We start from the raw sequence: 15,998 nt of genomic DNA on the forward strand, positions 1-15,998 counted from the left end.
GATTTCCCCTATGCCAAGGAGCAGTTGGTGGTGATGATGGCTTCGATTTCACCACGGTGGAGGTCGCGGAGCAGCAGGATCTGCCCTCTCACGAAGAAGGATAAGACTTCCTCCTCTGCTGTAAATCTTGGGAACATTATGGCGCATTTTTTTTGCGATACGGAGCTCCCCATAAAAAGACGGAGGCGAGGCAATGCATGAGTGCCAGATGGCCCCCCATGGCCCATATTGGGCCTCGTGGCCCTCCCCGGTTGTTTCCTTTGTTGGTGGTCTTCTCTCCAATGAAAAACTTCCGTGATATTTATTCTCGATTTAATTGAGTCCCTAAGGTCGTTGGAACGTAAAAAATATGAATAGGAGATTTTCATCCTCCCAGAAATTAAACACCAAAATAAGAGACTTTGTAAGAAAATCCCATAGATCATCTAAATAAGTGGAAATAATGCAATGTCAATGCAAATAACAACATAAACGATCCCTATATGATGCAAATAGGATGATATAAAATGCATGTATCAGCATCTATGGGAAAGCCTCACCCTGTTGTGGCTAGAACCGGCGATGGCGTCGCTCTTGTACATTGTTATCTCGCAGATGGCATTATCGAGGTGTTGCAATCCTTCCTTCACCGGATGCAACTCTGTGGGAAATCTTAGATTAGTGTGAACCAGGAAAGCAAGATGCTATGAGAACCTAGGAGGTGTCCTTTCTAAATGGACGGCCTGGAATGACCTACTTAGAAGCTCATAGGTAGAGAGGAACGGAAGATTAGGCGACAAAAGGAAGATGTCGCAGAATAAGAGGTCGCGAGTCGTGCTCTTGCTAATTCACTCGGAAAAGGGAGACTTCTGAAACTAAGAAAGATAAGGCATAGTCTTGATACTACTTGATCAAATGATGGTTGTTTTTTTGTGTCGTCTCCCTCCTAATGGCATTGTTTTTGGAGGTGAGCATCAGGAGGACTAGTGGAAGATGGCAGTGATCCTTGTCGATATTAGTGTGAAGAAGCCAACATGGATTACCAATGTCGGGGTCGCTGCAAGGTTGGGGTATTTGGGGCAGTCGGCTCTCCGACGTTTCTGCTTGATTTCAAGCTGGTCTATGTGAAATCGGAGTTGAGGCTACAGAGCTCAGGTGTTGATGCGGGTGGTTATGATAACATGTGAGGGTGGTTCGTTCGGTAATCTTCCACAACACCCTAGCACATTTCTCTTTCGTAGCTCATCCTCATATTCCAAATTGCATTGCCATTGTCGCATCCGACTAATTGCTTGGCATTGTTCTTCATTTGGTTTATTGTGACATTTGAGGTGTGGGCCTCGTTGGTAGTCGCTTGCGGTGCAGCCGGAATAGCTTGCTCGGGGAGAAGTGATGAGGATGACAATTGACAATAAGGCGAACCGTGCAACCACTACTATGTTTTCTTTTCAGTGGGTTTCATGATGATATTTCGGGTGTGTGATCACCGGTTTGTGATAGCTTTCGCTCGGTATTCTGCTAATTAATTGGGCATCTATGTTTTTCTTAATTAATGAAATGAAAATTGTTTTGCCTTGCTTCAAAATAAAAATAAAAGGTAGCGTGTTTGAATATATTGGTAAGCATTTAAATTCCAGCGAATTGATATGAAAATATTTATGATCATTTTTACCTCCAACGGAAATGAGATACTATGTCATTCTATTGGGCATGCATAAATTAAAACAAGATTACGCGTGAATTTCTGTTCAAGAAAAGGTGAATCTTCAGAAAACTGAACTGTGTTCGTCAAACGAAGATTGAACTGCGAAGCTCATTCAGTCGTGCGAGCTCCCGCGTCCACCTCGAAACGCTTGATCAAATCAAGAAGGTTAGCAAGCGACGACCCGCCCTCCTGCACGGCCGCCCTTGCCTTCTCCGACAGCGCCAGTGCCTTCCTCCTCCTCTCCTCCCCCTCACCTCCTCCATCCATGATGCTCCTCACCGCCTCCTCCACCACCTCTCTCCCCACCACGATCTCCTTCTCCACTACCTGCCACACCACCGGCTCCTTGACCCCGATGCTGACGCCGATCCCGAGCACCTCCACGACCAGCTTCTCGTTCCAGAACTGGTCCGAGAAGTGAGGCCACGTAACCAGGGGCAGCCCGGCCGCGATCGCCTCCAGCGTGGAGTTCCACCCGCAGTGCGTCACGAAGCCGCCCACCGCCGCGTGGTTCAGGATCAGCACCTGCGGCGCCCACCCTCTGATCAGCATGCCGCGCCCGGCGACGCGCTCCTCGAGGCCCCCGAGGAACTCGCGCACCTCATCGCCGTAGTATCCAGGGTTCTTCAGGACCCAGACGAACGGGTGTCCCGACGCCTCGAGCCCGAGCCCGAGCTCCACCAACTGCTTCGGGTCCGCGTGCACGATGCTCCCGAAGCTCACGTACACGACGGACCTGGCCTCCTTGTCGTCCAGCCACCGGACGCACTCGTCGGAAGCAACGGCGGTGGTGGTGTTCCCTCTCGCCGCCAGCGTGGCGGCGTGCCGGTGGTACAGCGAGACAGGGCCGATGGTCCACACCTTCATCTTCCTGGCGGCCACGTACCCGGCGACGTACTCCGGCTCCATCTCCAGGAAGGAGTTCATGACGACGCCGTCGGCCTGGGCCTGTGCGCGCTCGACGCCGTCGGCTAGGTGGTCGAACCCAGGAGAACGGAAGAACCCAGGGGCCTGGGCCCTCGTCACCTCGATCCTCCTCTCCACGCCCGGCACGACCACCGTCTCGTTGTCGTCGGTTACGCCGTCGTACGTGTTGAACCTCTCCAGGTTGTGCTGGCACAGGAGGCAGAACGCGCACATGCTGAAGAAGCTGAGCCGCGGGACATGGAGGTTCGCGGCGACACTCACGGTCCACGCGTGGCAGAAGTCGGACACGATGCACGTCGGGTACGGCGGGTGCGCGCGGAGGTGGCGCTCGAGCGGCGCCGCGAGGAGCTCCAGCGCGCTGAAGTAGTTCGCGTGGAGTTCCGCCGGGATCTTGTCGACGTCGTCGGCTCCGTCGGGTAGGCCCACGGCGGCGCAGTCGAGCGGGAGCTCCACGAGCCGGATCGGTAGGCCGGACTGCCTGGCGAAGTCGATCGTCGGGCGGATGCGCGCCGCATTGTACGGCGTTGCCACGACGCTGGCGAGCGCGCCGTGGGTAGCCAGCAGCAGCGCGGTGTCCACCGCCGGGATGACGTGCCCCTGGTACATCAGAGGGACAAACACGAAGTGCGCCTTGGCAGCGCTGCCGATGCCATCGTTCCCCCGGCCGTTTGGTGCCATCCTCTGCAGGCCAGACTGGTACGAGGTAGGGAGGCACTGATGCTTGTGGCGATGTCTTGCTACCCTGCTGTCTTAAAAGAAGACTGTGTTTGAATGCGACGAATGCCTGTGGGCTGCGGCCATCCTGGCCGGCGCCGGCATGCATGGTACCAGCAGATGCCGAGGTAGACCGCGTCTTCATAGAATTTTCGGTTGTTGCGTTTGTCGATTATGTGTCGAGGCTAGCAGCTAGAAGCAGGGAGAGTGACTGCGAGCTGGTCACTACTCTCTACTGACGTTATATATGGCGCATCAGGGTTCAGTCTATCCGACAGGTGTGCGTTATACCGAGGAACATCCCATGAGTTGCATAAACTACAGGTTAGCCTCAGATACTATTAAGCATGTATGGTGACAGTGCATCTTGGTGGTGATTTCTTAGATAGTAATCTGTTGCTATGGATTGCTAAGTGAAAATGTTTAAAACGTGGTTGATGAAGATGTACTCCATGTGATCCAATCCGATCAACACCGCAATGAGCAGTGCCTTTGAAATGTGCACACATACAACTTAATGGCGTCACCTCCTTCTTGATCCAAAAAAGGGGAAGTGAGGTAGATGAGATTGGATCTAGCAGCACAAGGTATGGTGGTGAAGTATTCCGTTTTCGCCTAAGCCAGGGCAGCGGCGGAGAGGAGGAAGGGAGAGGGGGCGGCTAGGGTTTTGGAGGGAGGTGGCTAGTTCCCCGGCCCTCTATATAGGGGCAGGGGTGGGTGCAGCCTTGCCTCTCCTCCAAGATGGTGGGGCGACGACCAAGGAGGGGGGAAGATCTCTCCCCCCTCCCCCCCACAAATTTTGGTGGCCCCTCCCTAGGGTTTCCCTTTTGGTGTGTCCGGGTACGTAGCCGCACCCCCTTGGTCCATGTCTCCCTCCCCGGAACAAGTTGGCCCCTTTCTAGAACATTCTGATACAATACCGGGAAATTCCAAACTTTTTACAAAACCCTAAAAATAACTTCCCTTATATAATCCCATTATTTGGACCATTTCGAACCTCCTCGTGATGTCCTATATCTCACCCTAGACTCCGAACAAACTTCGGCCTTCACCATTATCCATTTCTCATTTCTACCCTAGCAATATCTAACGGTAAGTGTGTGACCATACGAGTTCGAAAATGTGTGGACATGATTGAGAGACCTCTCCGGTCAATAATCATTAGCAAGATCCAAATGTACGCAATGAATCCCATGTATTCAACAAAGATCCCTATCGATTGAACCACCATGTCACGGATTCAAATAACCAAGTATCCAAATCCCTTTGTCTCTCGATATATTACTTGACCGAGAATAGATCATCAATATCACCATACCTAGTTCAATATCTTTACCTGCAAGCACTCTTTACTCATACATAACATAACATCCCTGTGACTAACTCATTATTCACTTGCTTGCAAGCTCTTTGAATATTATATTACTGAGAGGGCCCGGAGAAGATCTTTCCATCACATGGATGGAAAAATCCCACTCTTGAGTCATGTAACTCGATAGGCATCTTTGCAAGTACCTAAAAGACACATTTATGATCCCCTGTTACGGAATAACGGTTGATGCCCCAAAGTATTCTTTCAATGTACAAGAGTAACATAATCTCATGTCTAAGAATAAGTTATTTGATATTTAAAATCAGCTTAGGCAATTTAAACATGGTGACTTGATCTTGTTGCTTTGTTAAATTGGGTTTGTCCATCACATCATTCTCCTAATGATGTGACCTCGTTATTAATCGACATCTCATGTCCATGATTAGGAAACCATAACCATCATTAATCAACGATATAACCTAGTAGATGCTTGTTAGGGACTCAGTGTTGTTTACCAAACCACACATGTATTATGTTTTCGGTTAATACAATTCTAGCATGGAATATAAACTTATACCATGAACTAGAAATATGATAATAACAAACTTCATTATTGCTCTAGAGCATATTTTTCAACAATCCATATGAATGTTTATCAATTACACAATATTAATTTCTATCACTTGTTGCTTGTTTTTAGTGTTTTATCTATGCCACCATGTTTATGAGAGGGGGATCAAGTGAAACCATGACCCCGGTCCATTCAAACTATAGTAAACACCTTTATATTTACTTTACTTGCATTTTTTTATTTTGGCACTTTATTATTTCGAAAATACAAAAATTTATTGTTCATTTTACTTGCCTTATTTATTTAAGTTTTTTCTATTACTTACACATACCGTTGTGTTTAACAAACACTTTGAGAGACTTGGGTAGATAAAACTGTTTCATTTACTTAACAGGTTGCTTGAAGAGGATAGAAGGTAGAACTAAACATATTTTCGAGAGTTTGATATAACACTTGAGTCACTGACAAGGGATTAACTTATAAATGCCTACGGGTTGTAGATTAGGGTTTTAGCTGGAAGTAGAGGGCAAGTAGATCTCGAAGGTTTCAGCCGAAAAGTACTCGACGATATGAAAACTAGGGTTTGTGAGTCAATGATTCGATCCTCTCTTTGTCCCTCGACTCCCCCCTTATATAGGAGGCGGAGCCGAGGGATTCGTGATATACAAGTTTACAGAGTCCGGGAGGGTTTCTAACCCATCCCGCAAGATTACAAATAATGCTTCCTAATACAACTCTAGCTTTCCTTAATAACAATTTGGGCTTCCGACTCTCCTTATCCTTCGGGTCGTGGGCCTTTAGTAAACCCCGGGTACCATCTTCTGCAGGTCCATTGGGGATGCCTATGTTAGTAGCCCCCGAGATTTTGCTTGAATCGCAGAGTCAGGGAAAATCTCCAACTTTATATTCGTTCAATAACTCGGAACTTTATCACATATCTTTGGATACGAAATTATATATTGTACAGGGATAATGGTAGTTGGGGCTAGTTCATCTGACGGATCAGGTACTAGTTAACTGCTCTAGTGGCAATCCGCAAAAACCTACTTCAAGATCACGTCCCTGGACATGATCTCGGGATACTGGTGTAAACTTCGACGAGTGCCGCTTAAGGTCTTACCATTCTGTCGAGTCCCAGTCATATTTTATCGGGTACCTAACGCGTCCGTTAGGATTTTTCTTCGTATCTGTTGATACGGAAAAAAGTAGCAAACCGACGTCAGAGATGGCGCACGCCACTCAGAACGGATCTGGGGTCTTACCTTCGCAAAGTTTTGCGGCATTCAGAGATTATTCGCAACTTTGGCGCTCTGAGAGTATATTGTCGAGTGCTTTTTCGGCTGATGGAATAGCACATTTTATTGAGTCAACGGATGACTTATATTGCTCTCCCGATGGGAGTATATGTAGAGTTATTTACTATAACTCGAAATATGCTCACACTTTCTTCTTATCCTCTTTTCTTTATAATTTCATCGGGCACGCGAACAGCGTTCCCGATGGGAGTAGCCTCCGAGGCTACAGCCAAGGACTTGTGCTTGGGTGTAGGCTCAACGCCTTACGTTGCTATATTTTCCTTCTTTTTCGAATTTTTTATATCTATCGGGTGCGCGAACAGCGCTCCCGATGGGAGTAGCCCCCGAGGCTATGAACAAATGCTTGTATTTGATCATAGGCTCTCGCCATTTCTATTTTATCACTCTCGAAGTTTTTCATTATTCCAAAGTAGTCCCCGAGCATTTGATCAAAAACTTGTATTTGATCAAAGGCTCTCGAAATAATCAACAATCTTCTGCTGTCGCCATTATGATGAAGCTGCTTAGCCGAATTTTTCTCTTGCCAAGGTGACATCATTGCTGATGATAGCCACGACCGCTGCATCGGGAAAACGCGAGAACTGCTCTTTCTCTGACTTGTAGGCCCAAATTTCTCAGCAAATTGACACGTCGTGCAAGTGGGGGACACACGTCCTCCACTTTTCCTGTCGCACGTACTGTAGCTCCTGTATTTTCTCCACATCACGAAATTACTTTTTACCCCTTGTCCACATGTACACCATCTATCCCGCAATCTCCTCATCCAACGGTGCGTCGTTTCACCGCACCTCTATTTAAGGTCATCGTCTTCCTCCGCCAATACTTTCGCTCGCATCGCGCCTCTGTTCTTCCTCTCGCAAAAATCCTCCACCGCGCCCATTGCCTCCTCGCGCTCAACCACGCTCGCATCTTTCTCCTCCACGCTCATTGATGCCACCTCGCGCGCGCCGACCGGGCACAACACTCCGGAATCCAAGATGGCCGCCGAAGATCTCGGAATGGGAGAGATCCAAGATCTCCAACCAAGATATGAACCTGTCGAAGAAGCTCGGGGTTCACCAAGAAGGAGAACGCGCTGCGCTTCCCCAAGGAGGAGAGCTATCCATCGCCTCCAATGGAGTACCGGGTCGGTTTCGTTGACCATCTCATCCGTGGCCTTTCTCCCCCTATCCACGAGTTTCTTCGAGGTCTTCTTTTTGTCTATGGGCTTCAGCTGCATCAGCTGACGCCCAATTCCATCCTCCACGTGTCGATTTTTATCACACTATGTGAGTGCTTCCTCGGAGTCCAACCTAATTGGGCTCTGTGGAAGCGTATCTTCTGCCTCCGCCGTAATGGATCCCACAGCGTCGCCTACAACATTGGCGGTGTTGTCATCTGTGTTCGTTCTGACGTCGAATATTTCAACGTCAAATTCCCCGACTCCGTCCAAGGTTGGCGGAAAAAATGGCTGTATGTGCACGAAGAAAGCTCCGATTCAGTGGAGTTCAATATTGCCCCTTTCGATGGAGGAGCCAAAATCCTTCGCCGCCGTTCCTGGGATGCTGAAGCTACTGAAGATGAGAAATTGGCGACAGAGGCGCTGATGACTCGCATTCACCAGCTCCAGAACACTCGTGGTAAAGAACTGTCGGGTATTCAGATCACAGCCTATTTCCTTAGGATTAGAGTGCAGCCTCTCCAAGCTCGCCAAAATCCCCTTTGGATGTACGCTGGTGAAGAAGACGTCGACTGGCTCTCTGATACGTCCCAAACGTATCTATAATTTCTTATGTTCCATGCTACTTTTATGATGACACTCACATGTTTTATACACATTATATGTCATTATTATGCATTTTCCGGCACTAACCTATTGACGAGATGCCGAAGAGCCAGTTGCTGTTTTCTGCTGTTTTTTGTTTCAGAAATCCTAGTTAGGAAATATTCTCGGAATTGGTCGAAATCAACGCCCAGGGTCCTATTTTTACACGAAGCTTCCAGAAGACCGAAGGAGTCACGAAGTGGGGCCACGGGGCGACGACACAACAAGGCGGCGCGGCCTGGGCCCTGGCCGCGCCGGCCTGTTGTGTGGGGCCCCCGTGACGCCTCCTGACCTGCCCTTCCGCCTACTTAAAGCCTTCGTCGCGAAACCCCCAGTACCGAGAGCCACGATACGGAAAACCTTCCAGAGACGCCGCCGCCGCCAATCCCATCTCGGGGGTTCGGGAGATCGCCTCCGGCACCTCGCCGGAGAGGGGAATCATCTCCCGGAGGTCTCTTCATCGCCATGATCGCCTCCGGATCGATGTGTGAGTAGTCCACCCCTGGACTATGGGTCCATAGCAGTATCTAGATGGTTGTCTTCTCCTCATTGTGCTATCATGTTAGATCTTGTGAGCTGCCTATCATGATCAAGATCATCTATCTGTAATTCTTCATGTTGTGTTTGTTGGGATCCGATGAATATTGAATACTATGTCAAGTTGATTATCAATCTATCATATATGTTATTTATGTTCTTGCATGCTCTCCGTTGCTAGTAGAGGCTCTGGCCAAGTTGATACTTGTGACTCCAAGAGGGGGTATTTAGGCTCGATAGTGGGTTCATGCCTCCATTAAATCTGGGACAGTGACAGAAAGTTCTAAGGTTGTGGATGTGCTATTGCCACTAGGGATAAAACATCGATGCTTTGTCTAAGGATATTTGTGTTGATTACATTACGCACCATACTTAATGCAATTGTCTGTTGTTTACAACTTAATACTGGAAGGGGTTCGGATGATAACCTGAAGGTGGACTTTTTAGGCACAGATGCATGCTGGATAGCGGTCTGTGTACTTTGTCGTAATGCCCTGATTAGATCTCATAGTAATCATCATGATATATGTATGTGCATTGTTATTCCTTCTTTATTTGTCAATTGCCCAACTGTAATTTGTTCACCCAACATCTGCTTATCTTATGGGAGAGACACCACTAGTGATCTGTGGACCCCGGTCCTATTCTTTACATCTGAAATACAATCTACTGCAATTGTTCTTTACTGTTCTTCGCAAACAACCATCATCATCCACACTATACATCTAATCCTTTGTTTACAACAAGCCGGTGAGATTGACAACCTCACTGTTACGTTGGGGCAAAGTTCTGTGATTGTGTTGTGCAGGTTCCACGTTGGCGCCGGAATCCCTGGTGTTGCGCCGCACTACACTCCGCCACCAACAACCTTCAACGTGCTTCTTGGCTCCTACTGGTTCGATAAACCTTGGTTTCTTACTGAGAGAAAACTTGCTGATGTGCGCATCACACCTTCCTCTTGGGGTTCCCAACGGACGTGTCAACTACGCGCATCAAGACTGTTTTCTGGCGCCGTTGCCGGGGAGATCAAGACACGCTGCAAGGGGAGTCTCCACTTCCAATCTCTTTACTTTGTTTTTGTCTTGCTTTACTTTATTTACTGCTTTGTTTGCTCTCTATATCAAAAACACACAAAAAAATTAGTTGCTAGCTTTACTTTATTTACTGTCTTGTTCTCTATATCGAAAACACAAAAAAATTAGTTACTTGCATTTACTTTATTTAGTTTGCTTTATTTACCACTGCTAAAAATGAGTAATCCGGAAGTTGAAGTTCGTTCCTTTAAGCAACAAGGGGGAGAAAGTTTTAAAGATGCTTGGTATAGAATTAGCGATGCTCATCATAGGTGCATTAAGAAACACTCCACTATTATACTACTTAGGAACTTTTATGTTGGTATCTCTAGTTGGAATAGGTATGTTCTTGATACTCTTGCGGGAGGTAATTTCCTAGACACTCCTGCTTTAGAAGCTAGTTGCATTATTGAGAGTCTAGTTGGAATACCACCTGTTAATGAAGCTAAAACTGAAATCTCTCTTGAAGATGTCATGAAAAAGTTGGAGGCCATAGAGAAAGATCTTCCAAGTACTGAGACTAAATTGGGAATATTACTTAAAAGCACTGATAAACTTGATAAATCTCTAGGTGGAATTAATGAGAGAATTGCTGTTTTAGAAACTTGTGCTACTCATGATAATCGAACCCATAGGATTAGTGAACTTGAAGAAGCTATGGGAACCTTGGGTTCAACTTTTTCTTCTCTTAAGTTTAAGGAGAAAGCTTATGTGGGTAAGGAGCAAAAGTTTATGTATGTCTCTAAAGTGCCTAAGCCAAAAAACTATTATAGGCCTAAAATTGACAAAGCCCTTAGCACCACTACGGATGGGGGAGCATCTAAGATATCTATTGATGTTGATGCTTCACCTCTTGATAATACTTGATACACACTTTCTGCGCCTAGCTGAAAGGCGTTAAGAAAAGCGCTTATGGGAGACAACCCATTATTTTACTTCGTACTTTATTTTATATTTGAGTCTTGGAAGTTGTTACTACTGTAGCAACCTCTCCTTATCTTTATTTTAATGCATTGTTGTGCCAAGTAAAGTCTTTGATAGTAAAGCCAATACTAGATTTGGATTACTGCGCAGGAACAGATTTCTTGCTGTCACGAATTTGAGCAGTAGTCTATGTAGAAAAATTTAAAAAAATCTGCCAATTTACGTGCGTGATCCTCAGATATGTACGCAACTTTCATTCAATTTAGGAATTTTCATCTGAGCAAGTCTGGTGCCACTTTAAAATTCGTCTTTACGAACTGTTCTGTCTTGACAGATTCTGCCTTTTATTTCGCATTGCCTGTTTTGCTATGTTTGATGGATTTCTTTGTTCTAACTTTCAGTAGCTTTGTGCAATGTCCAGAAGTGTTAATAATGATTATGTCACCTCTGAATATATGAATTATGCACTGAACCTCTAATGAGTTTGTTTCGAGTTTGGTGTGGAGGAAGTTTTCAAGGGTCAAGAGAGGAGGATGATACAATATGATCAAGAAGAGTGAAAAGTCAAAGCTTGGGGATGCCCCCGTGGTTCATCCCTGCATATTTTAAGAAGACTCAAGCGTCTAAGCTTGGGAATGCCCAAGGCATCCCTTCTTCATCGACAACTTATCAGGTTCCTCTAGTGAAACTATATTTTTATTCCGTCACATCTTATGTGCTTTACTTGGAGCGTCTCGTTTGTTTTTATTTTTGTTTTTGTTTGAATAAAATCGGATCCTAGCATTCTTTGTTTGGGAGAGAGACACGCTCCGCTGTTTCGTATGAACAAATATGTTCTTAGCTTTATCTTTAATGTTCATTGCGAAAGTTGGACTATTTCATTCATTGTTATATGGTTGGAAACGGAAAATGCCGCATGTGGTAAATGGTTTAATGTCTTGAATAATGTGATACTTGGCAATTGTTGTGCTCATATAGATCTTGTTTAAGATCTTGCATCATGTACCTTGTACTCATTAATGAATAACTACATAGAGCTTGTTAAAATTTGGTTTGCATGATTGATCTCTAGAGTCTAGATATTTTCTGGTTGAGGTGTTTGAACAACAAGGAGACAATATAAAGTCTTATAATAGTTACAATATGTTCATATGTGAGCTTTGCTGCACCTTTTATACTTGAGTTTGCTTCAAACAACCTTGCTAGCCTAGCCTTGTATTGAGAGGAATTCTTCTCGTGCATCCAAATCCTTGAGCCAAAAACTATGCCATTTGTGTCCACCGTACCTACCTACCACATGGTATTTCTCCGCCATTCCAAAGTACATTACTTGAGTGCTATCTTTAAAATTTCTATTCTTAGTCTTTGCAATACATAGCTCATGGGAAAAATAGCTTAAAAACTATTGTGGTGAAGAATATGTACTTATGTGTTTTATTTCTTAATAAGTTGCTTGTTGAGCGGTAACCATGTTTCTGGGGACGCCATCAACTTTTACCTTTGTTGAATATCATGTGAGTTGCTATGCATGTTCGTCTTGTCTGAAGTAAGGGCGATTTTCATGATCATATGGTTTGAGTATGCATACTGTTAGAGAAGAACATTGGGCCGCTAACTAAAGCCATGATTCATGGTGGAAGTTTCAGATGTGGACAACTAATCCTCAATCTCTTATGAGAATATTAATTGTTGTTGAATGCTTATGCATTAAAGAGGAGTCCATTATCTCGTTGTCTATGTTGTCCCGGTATGGATGTCTAAGTTGAGAATAATCAAAAGCGAGAAATCCAATGCGAGCTTTCTCCTTAGACCTTTGTACGAGCGGCATAGAGGTACCCCTTTGTGACACTTGGTTGAAACATATGCTATGCAATGATAATCCGTGTTAATCCAAGATAATTAGGACAAGGTGCGAGCACTATTGGTATACTATGCATGAGACTTGCAACTTATAAGATGTCTTATACATAACACATATGCTTTATTACTACCGTTGACAAAATTGTTTCCTGTTTTCAAAATGAAAAGCTCTAGCACAAATATAGTAATCAATGCTTCCCTCTGCGAAGGGCCTATCTTTTACTTTATTGTTGAGTCAGTTTGCCTATTCTTTCTATCCCGTAAGCAAACACTTGTATCAACCGTGTGCATTGATTCTTACATGTTTACTTATTGCACTTGTTATATTGCTTTGTGTTGACAATTATCCATGAGATATATATGTTGAAGTTGAAAGCAACCGCTGAAACTTTATCTTCCTTTGTGTTGCTTCAATACCTTTACTTCGAATTTATTGCTTTATGAGTAACTCTTATGCAAGTCTTATTTGATGCTTGTCTTGAAAGTATTATTCACGAAAAGTCTTTGCTATATGATTCATTTGTTTACTCATTATCTTTATCATTGCTTCGAATCGCTGCATTCATCTCATATGATTTACAATAGTATGATCAAGATTATGATAGCATGTCACTTCAGAAATTATCTTTGTTATCGTTTACCTACTCGAGGGCGAGTAGGAACTAAGCTTGGGGATGCTTGATACGTCCCAAACGTATCTATAATTTCTTATGTTCCATGCTACTTTTATGATGATACTCACATGTTTTATACACATTATATGTCATTATTATGCATTTTCCGGCACTAACCTATTGACGAGATGCCGAAGAGCCAGTTGTTGTTTTCTGCTGTTTTTGGTTTCAGAAATCCTAGTAAGGAAATATTCTCGGAATTGGACGAAATCAACGCCCAGGGTCCTATTTTTACACGAAGCTTCCAGAAGACCGAAGGAGTCACGAAGTGGGGCCACGGGGCGACGACACAACAAGGCGGCGCGGCCTGGGCCCCGGCCGCGCCGGCCTGTTGTGTGGTGCCCCCGTGACGCCTCCCCGACCCGCCCTTCCGCCTACTTAAAGCCTTCGTCGCGAAACCCCCGCACCGAGAGCCACGATACGGAAAACCTTCCGCAGACGCCGCCGCCGCCAATCCCATCTCGGGGATTCGGGAGATCGCCTCCGGCACCCCGCCGGAGAGGGGAATCATCTCCCGGAGGTCTCTTCATCGCCATGATCGCCTCCGGATCGATGTGTGAGTAGTCCACCCCTGGACTATGGGTCCATAGCAGTAGCTAGATGGTTGTCTTCTCCTCATTATGCTATCATGTTAGATCTTGTGAGCTGCCTATCATGATCAAGATCATCTATCTGTAATTCTTCATGTTGTGTTTGTTGGGATCCGATGAATATTGAATACTATGTCAAGTTGATTATCAATCTATCATATATGTTATTTATGTTCTTGCATGCTCTCCGTTGCTAGTAGAGGCTCTGGCCAAGTTGATACTTGTGACTCCAAGAGGGGGTATTTATGCTCGATAGTGGGTTCATGCCTCCATTAAATCCGGGACAAGAATGGAAAGTTCTAAGGTTGTGGATGTGCTGTTGCCACTAGGGATAAAGCATCGATACTTTGTCTAAGGATATTTGTGTTGATTACATTACGCACCATACTTAATGCAATTGTCTGTTGTTTACAACTTAATACTGGAAGGGGTTCGGATGATAACCTGAAGGTGGACTTTTTAGGCACAGATGCATGCTGGATAGCGGTCTGTGTACTTTGTCGTAATGCCCTGATTAGATCTCATAGTACTCATCATGATATATGTATGTGCATTGTTATGCCTTCTTTATTCGTCAATTGCCCAACTGTAATTTGTTCACCCAACATCTGCTTATCTTATGGGAGAGACACCACTAGTGATCTGTGGACCCCGGTCCTATTCTTTACATCCGAAATACAATCTACCGCAATTGTTCTTTACTGTTCTTCACAAACAACCATCATCATCCACACTATACATCTAATCCTTTGTTTACGACAAGCCGGTGAGATTGACAACCTCACTCGTTACGTTGGGGCAAAGTTCCGTGATTGTGTTGTGCAGGTTCCACGTTGGCGCCGGAATCCCTGGTGTTGCGCCGCACTACACTCCGCCACCAACAACCTTCAACGTGCTTCTTGGCTCCTACTGGTTCGATAAACCTTGGTTTCTTATTGAGGGAAAACTTGCTGCTGTGCGCATGATACGTCTCCGACGTATCGATAATTTCTTATGTTCCATGCCACATTATTGATGATATCTACATGTTTTATACACATTATATGTCGTATTTATGCATTTTCCGGCACTAACCTATTAACGAGATGCCGAAGAGCCGATTCGTTGTTTTCGCTGTTTTTGGTTTCAGTAAATCCTACAAAGGAAATATTCTCGGAATTGGACGAAATCAACGCCCGTGGTCTTATTTTGCCACGAAGCTTGCGTAAGACCGAAGAGAAGACGAAGTGGGGCCACGGGGCGCCGCCACACTAGGGCGGCGCGGCCCGGGAGGGCCCCGCGCGGCCTCGCCGTGTGGGGCCCCCGTGACCCTCCGACTCCGCCCTTCCGCCTACTTAAGGTCTTCGTCGCGAAACCCCCAGTACCGAGAGCCACAATACGGAAAACCTTACCGAGATGCCGCCGCCGCCAATCCCATCTCGGGGGATTCTGGAGATCACCTCCGGCACCCTGCCGGAGAGGGGATTCATCTCCCGGAGGACTCTTCACCGCCATGGTCGCCTCCGGAGTGATGAGTGAGCACCCCTGGACTATGGGTCCATAGCAGCAGCTAGATGGTTGTCTTCTCCTTATGTGCTTCATTGTCGGATCTTGTGAGCTGCCTAACATGATCAAGATCATCTATCTGTAATTCTATATGTTGTGTTTGTCGGGATCCGATGGATAGAGAATACTATGTTATGTTGATTATCAATCTATTACCTATGTGTTGTTTATGATCTTGCATGCTCTCCGTTATTAGTAGAGGCTCGGCCAAGTTTTTACTCTTAACTCCAAGAGGGAGTACTTATGCTCGATAGTGGGTTCATGCCTCCATTAAATCTGGGACAGTGATGACGAAAGTTCTAAGGTTGTGGATGTGTCTGTTGCCACTAGGGATAAAACATTGATGCTATATCCGAGGATGTAGTTATTGATTACATTACGCACCATACTTAATGCAATTGTCTGTTGTTTGCAACTTAATACTGGAAGGGGTTCGGATGATAACCTCAAGGTGGACTTTCTAGGCA

At 45.5% G+C, this 15,998-nt stretch overlaps 1 protein-coding gene across 1 annotated transcript; it reads right to left on the reverse strand.

Moving 5' to 3' along the window:
- Positions 1-1,792: 1,792 nt before the first annotated feature.
- Positions 1,793-3,253, reverse strand: LOC124660302 (UDP-glycosyltransferase 73C5-like). Its single transcript, XM_047198114.1, has one exon. The coding sequence runs from the start codon at positions 3,215-3,217 to the stop codon at positions 1,793-1,795; it is 1,425 nt and encodes a 474-aa protein (XP_047054070.1). The 5' UTR covers positions 3,218-3,253.
- Positions 3,254-15,998: the final 12,745 nt, after the last annotated feature.

This window comes from Lolium rigidum, chromosome 6 (assembly GCF_022539505.1).
Source record: "Lolium rigidum isolate FL_2022 chromosome 6, APGP_CSIRO_Lrig_0.1, whole genome shotgun sequence".
Classification (NCBI taxonomy): domain Eukaryota; kingdom Viridiplantae; phylum Streptophyta; class Magnoliopsida; order Poales; family Poaceae; genus Lolium; species Lolium rigidum.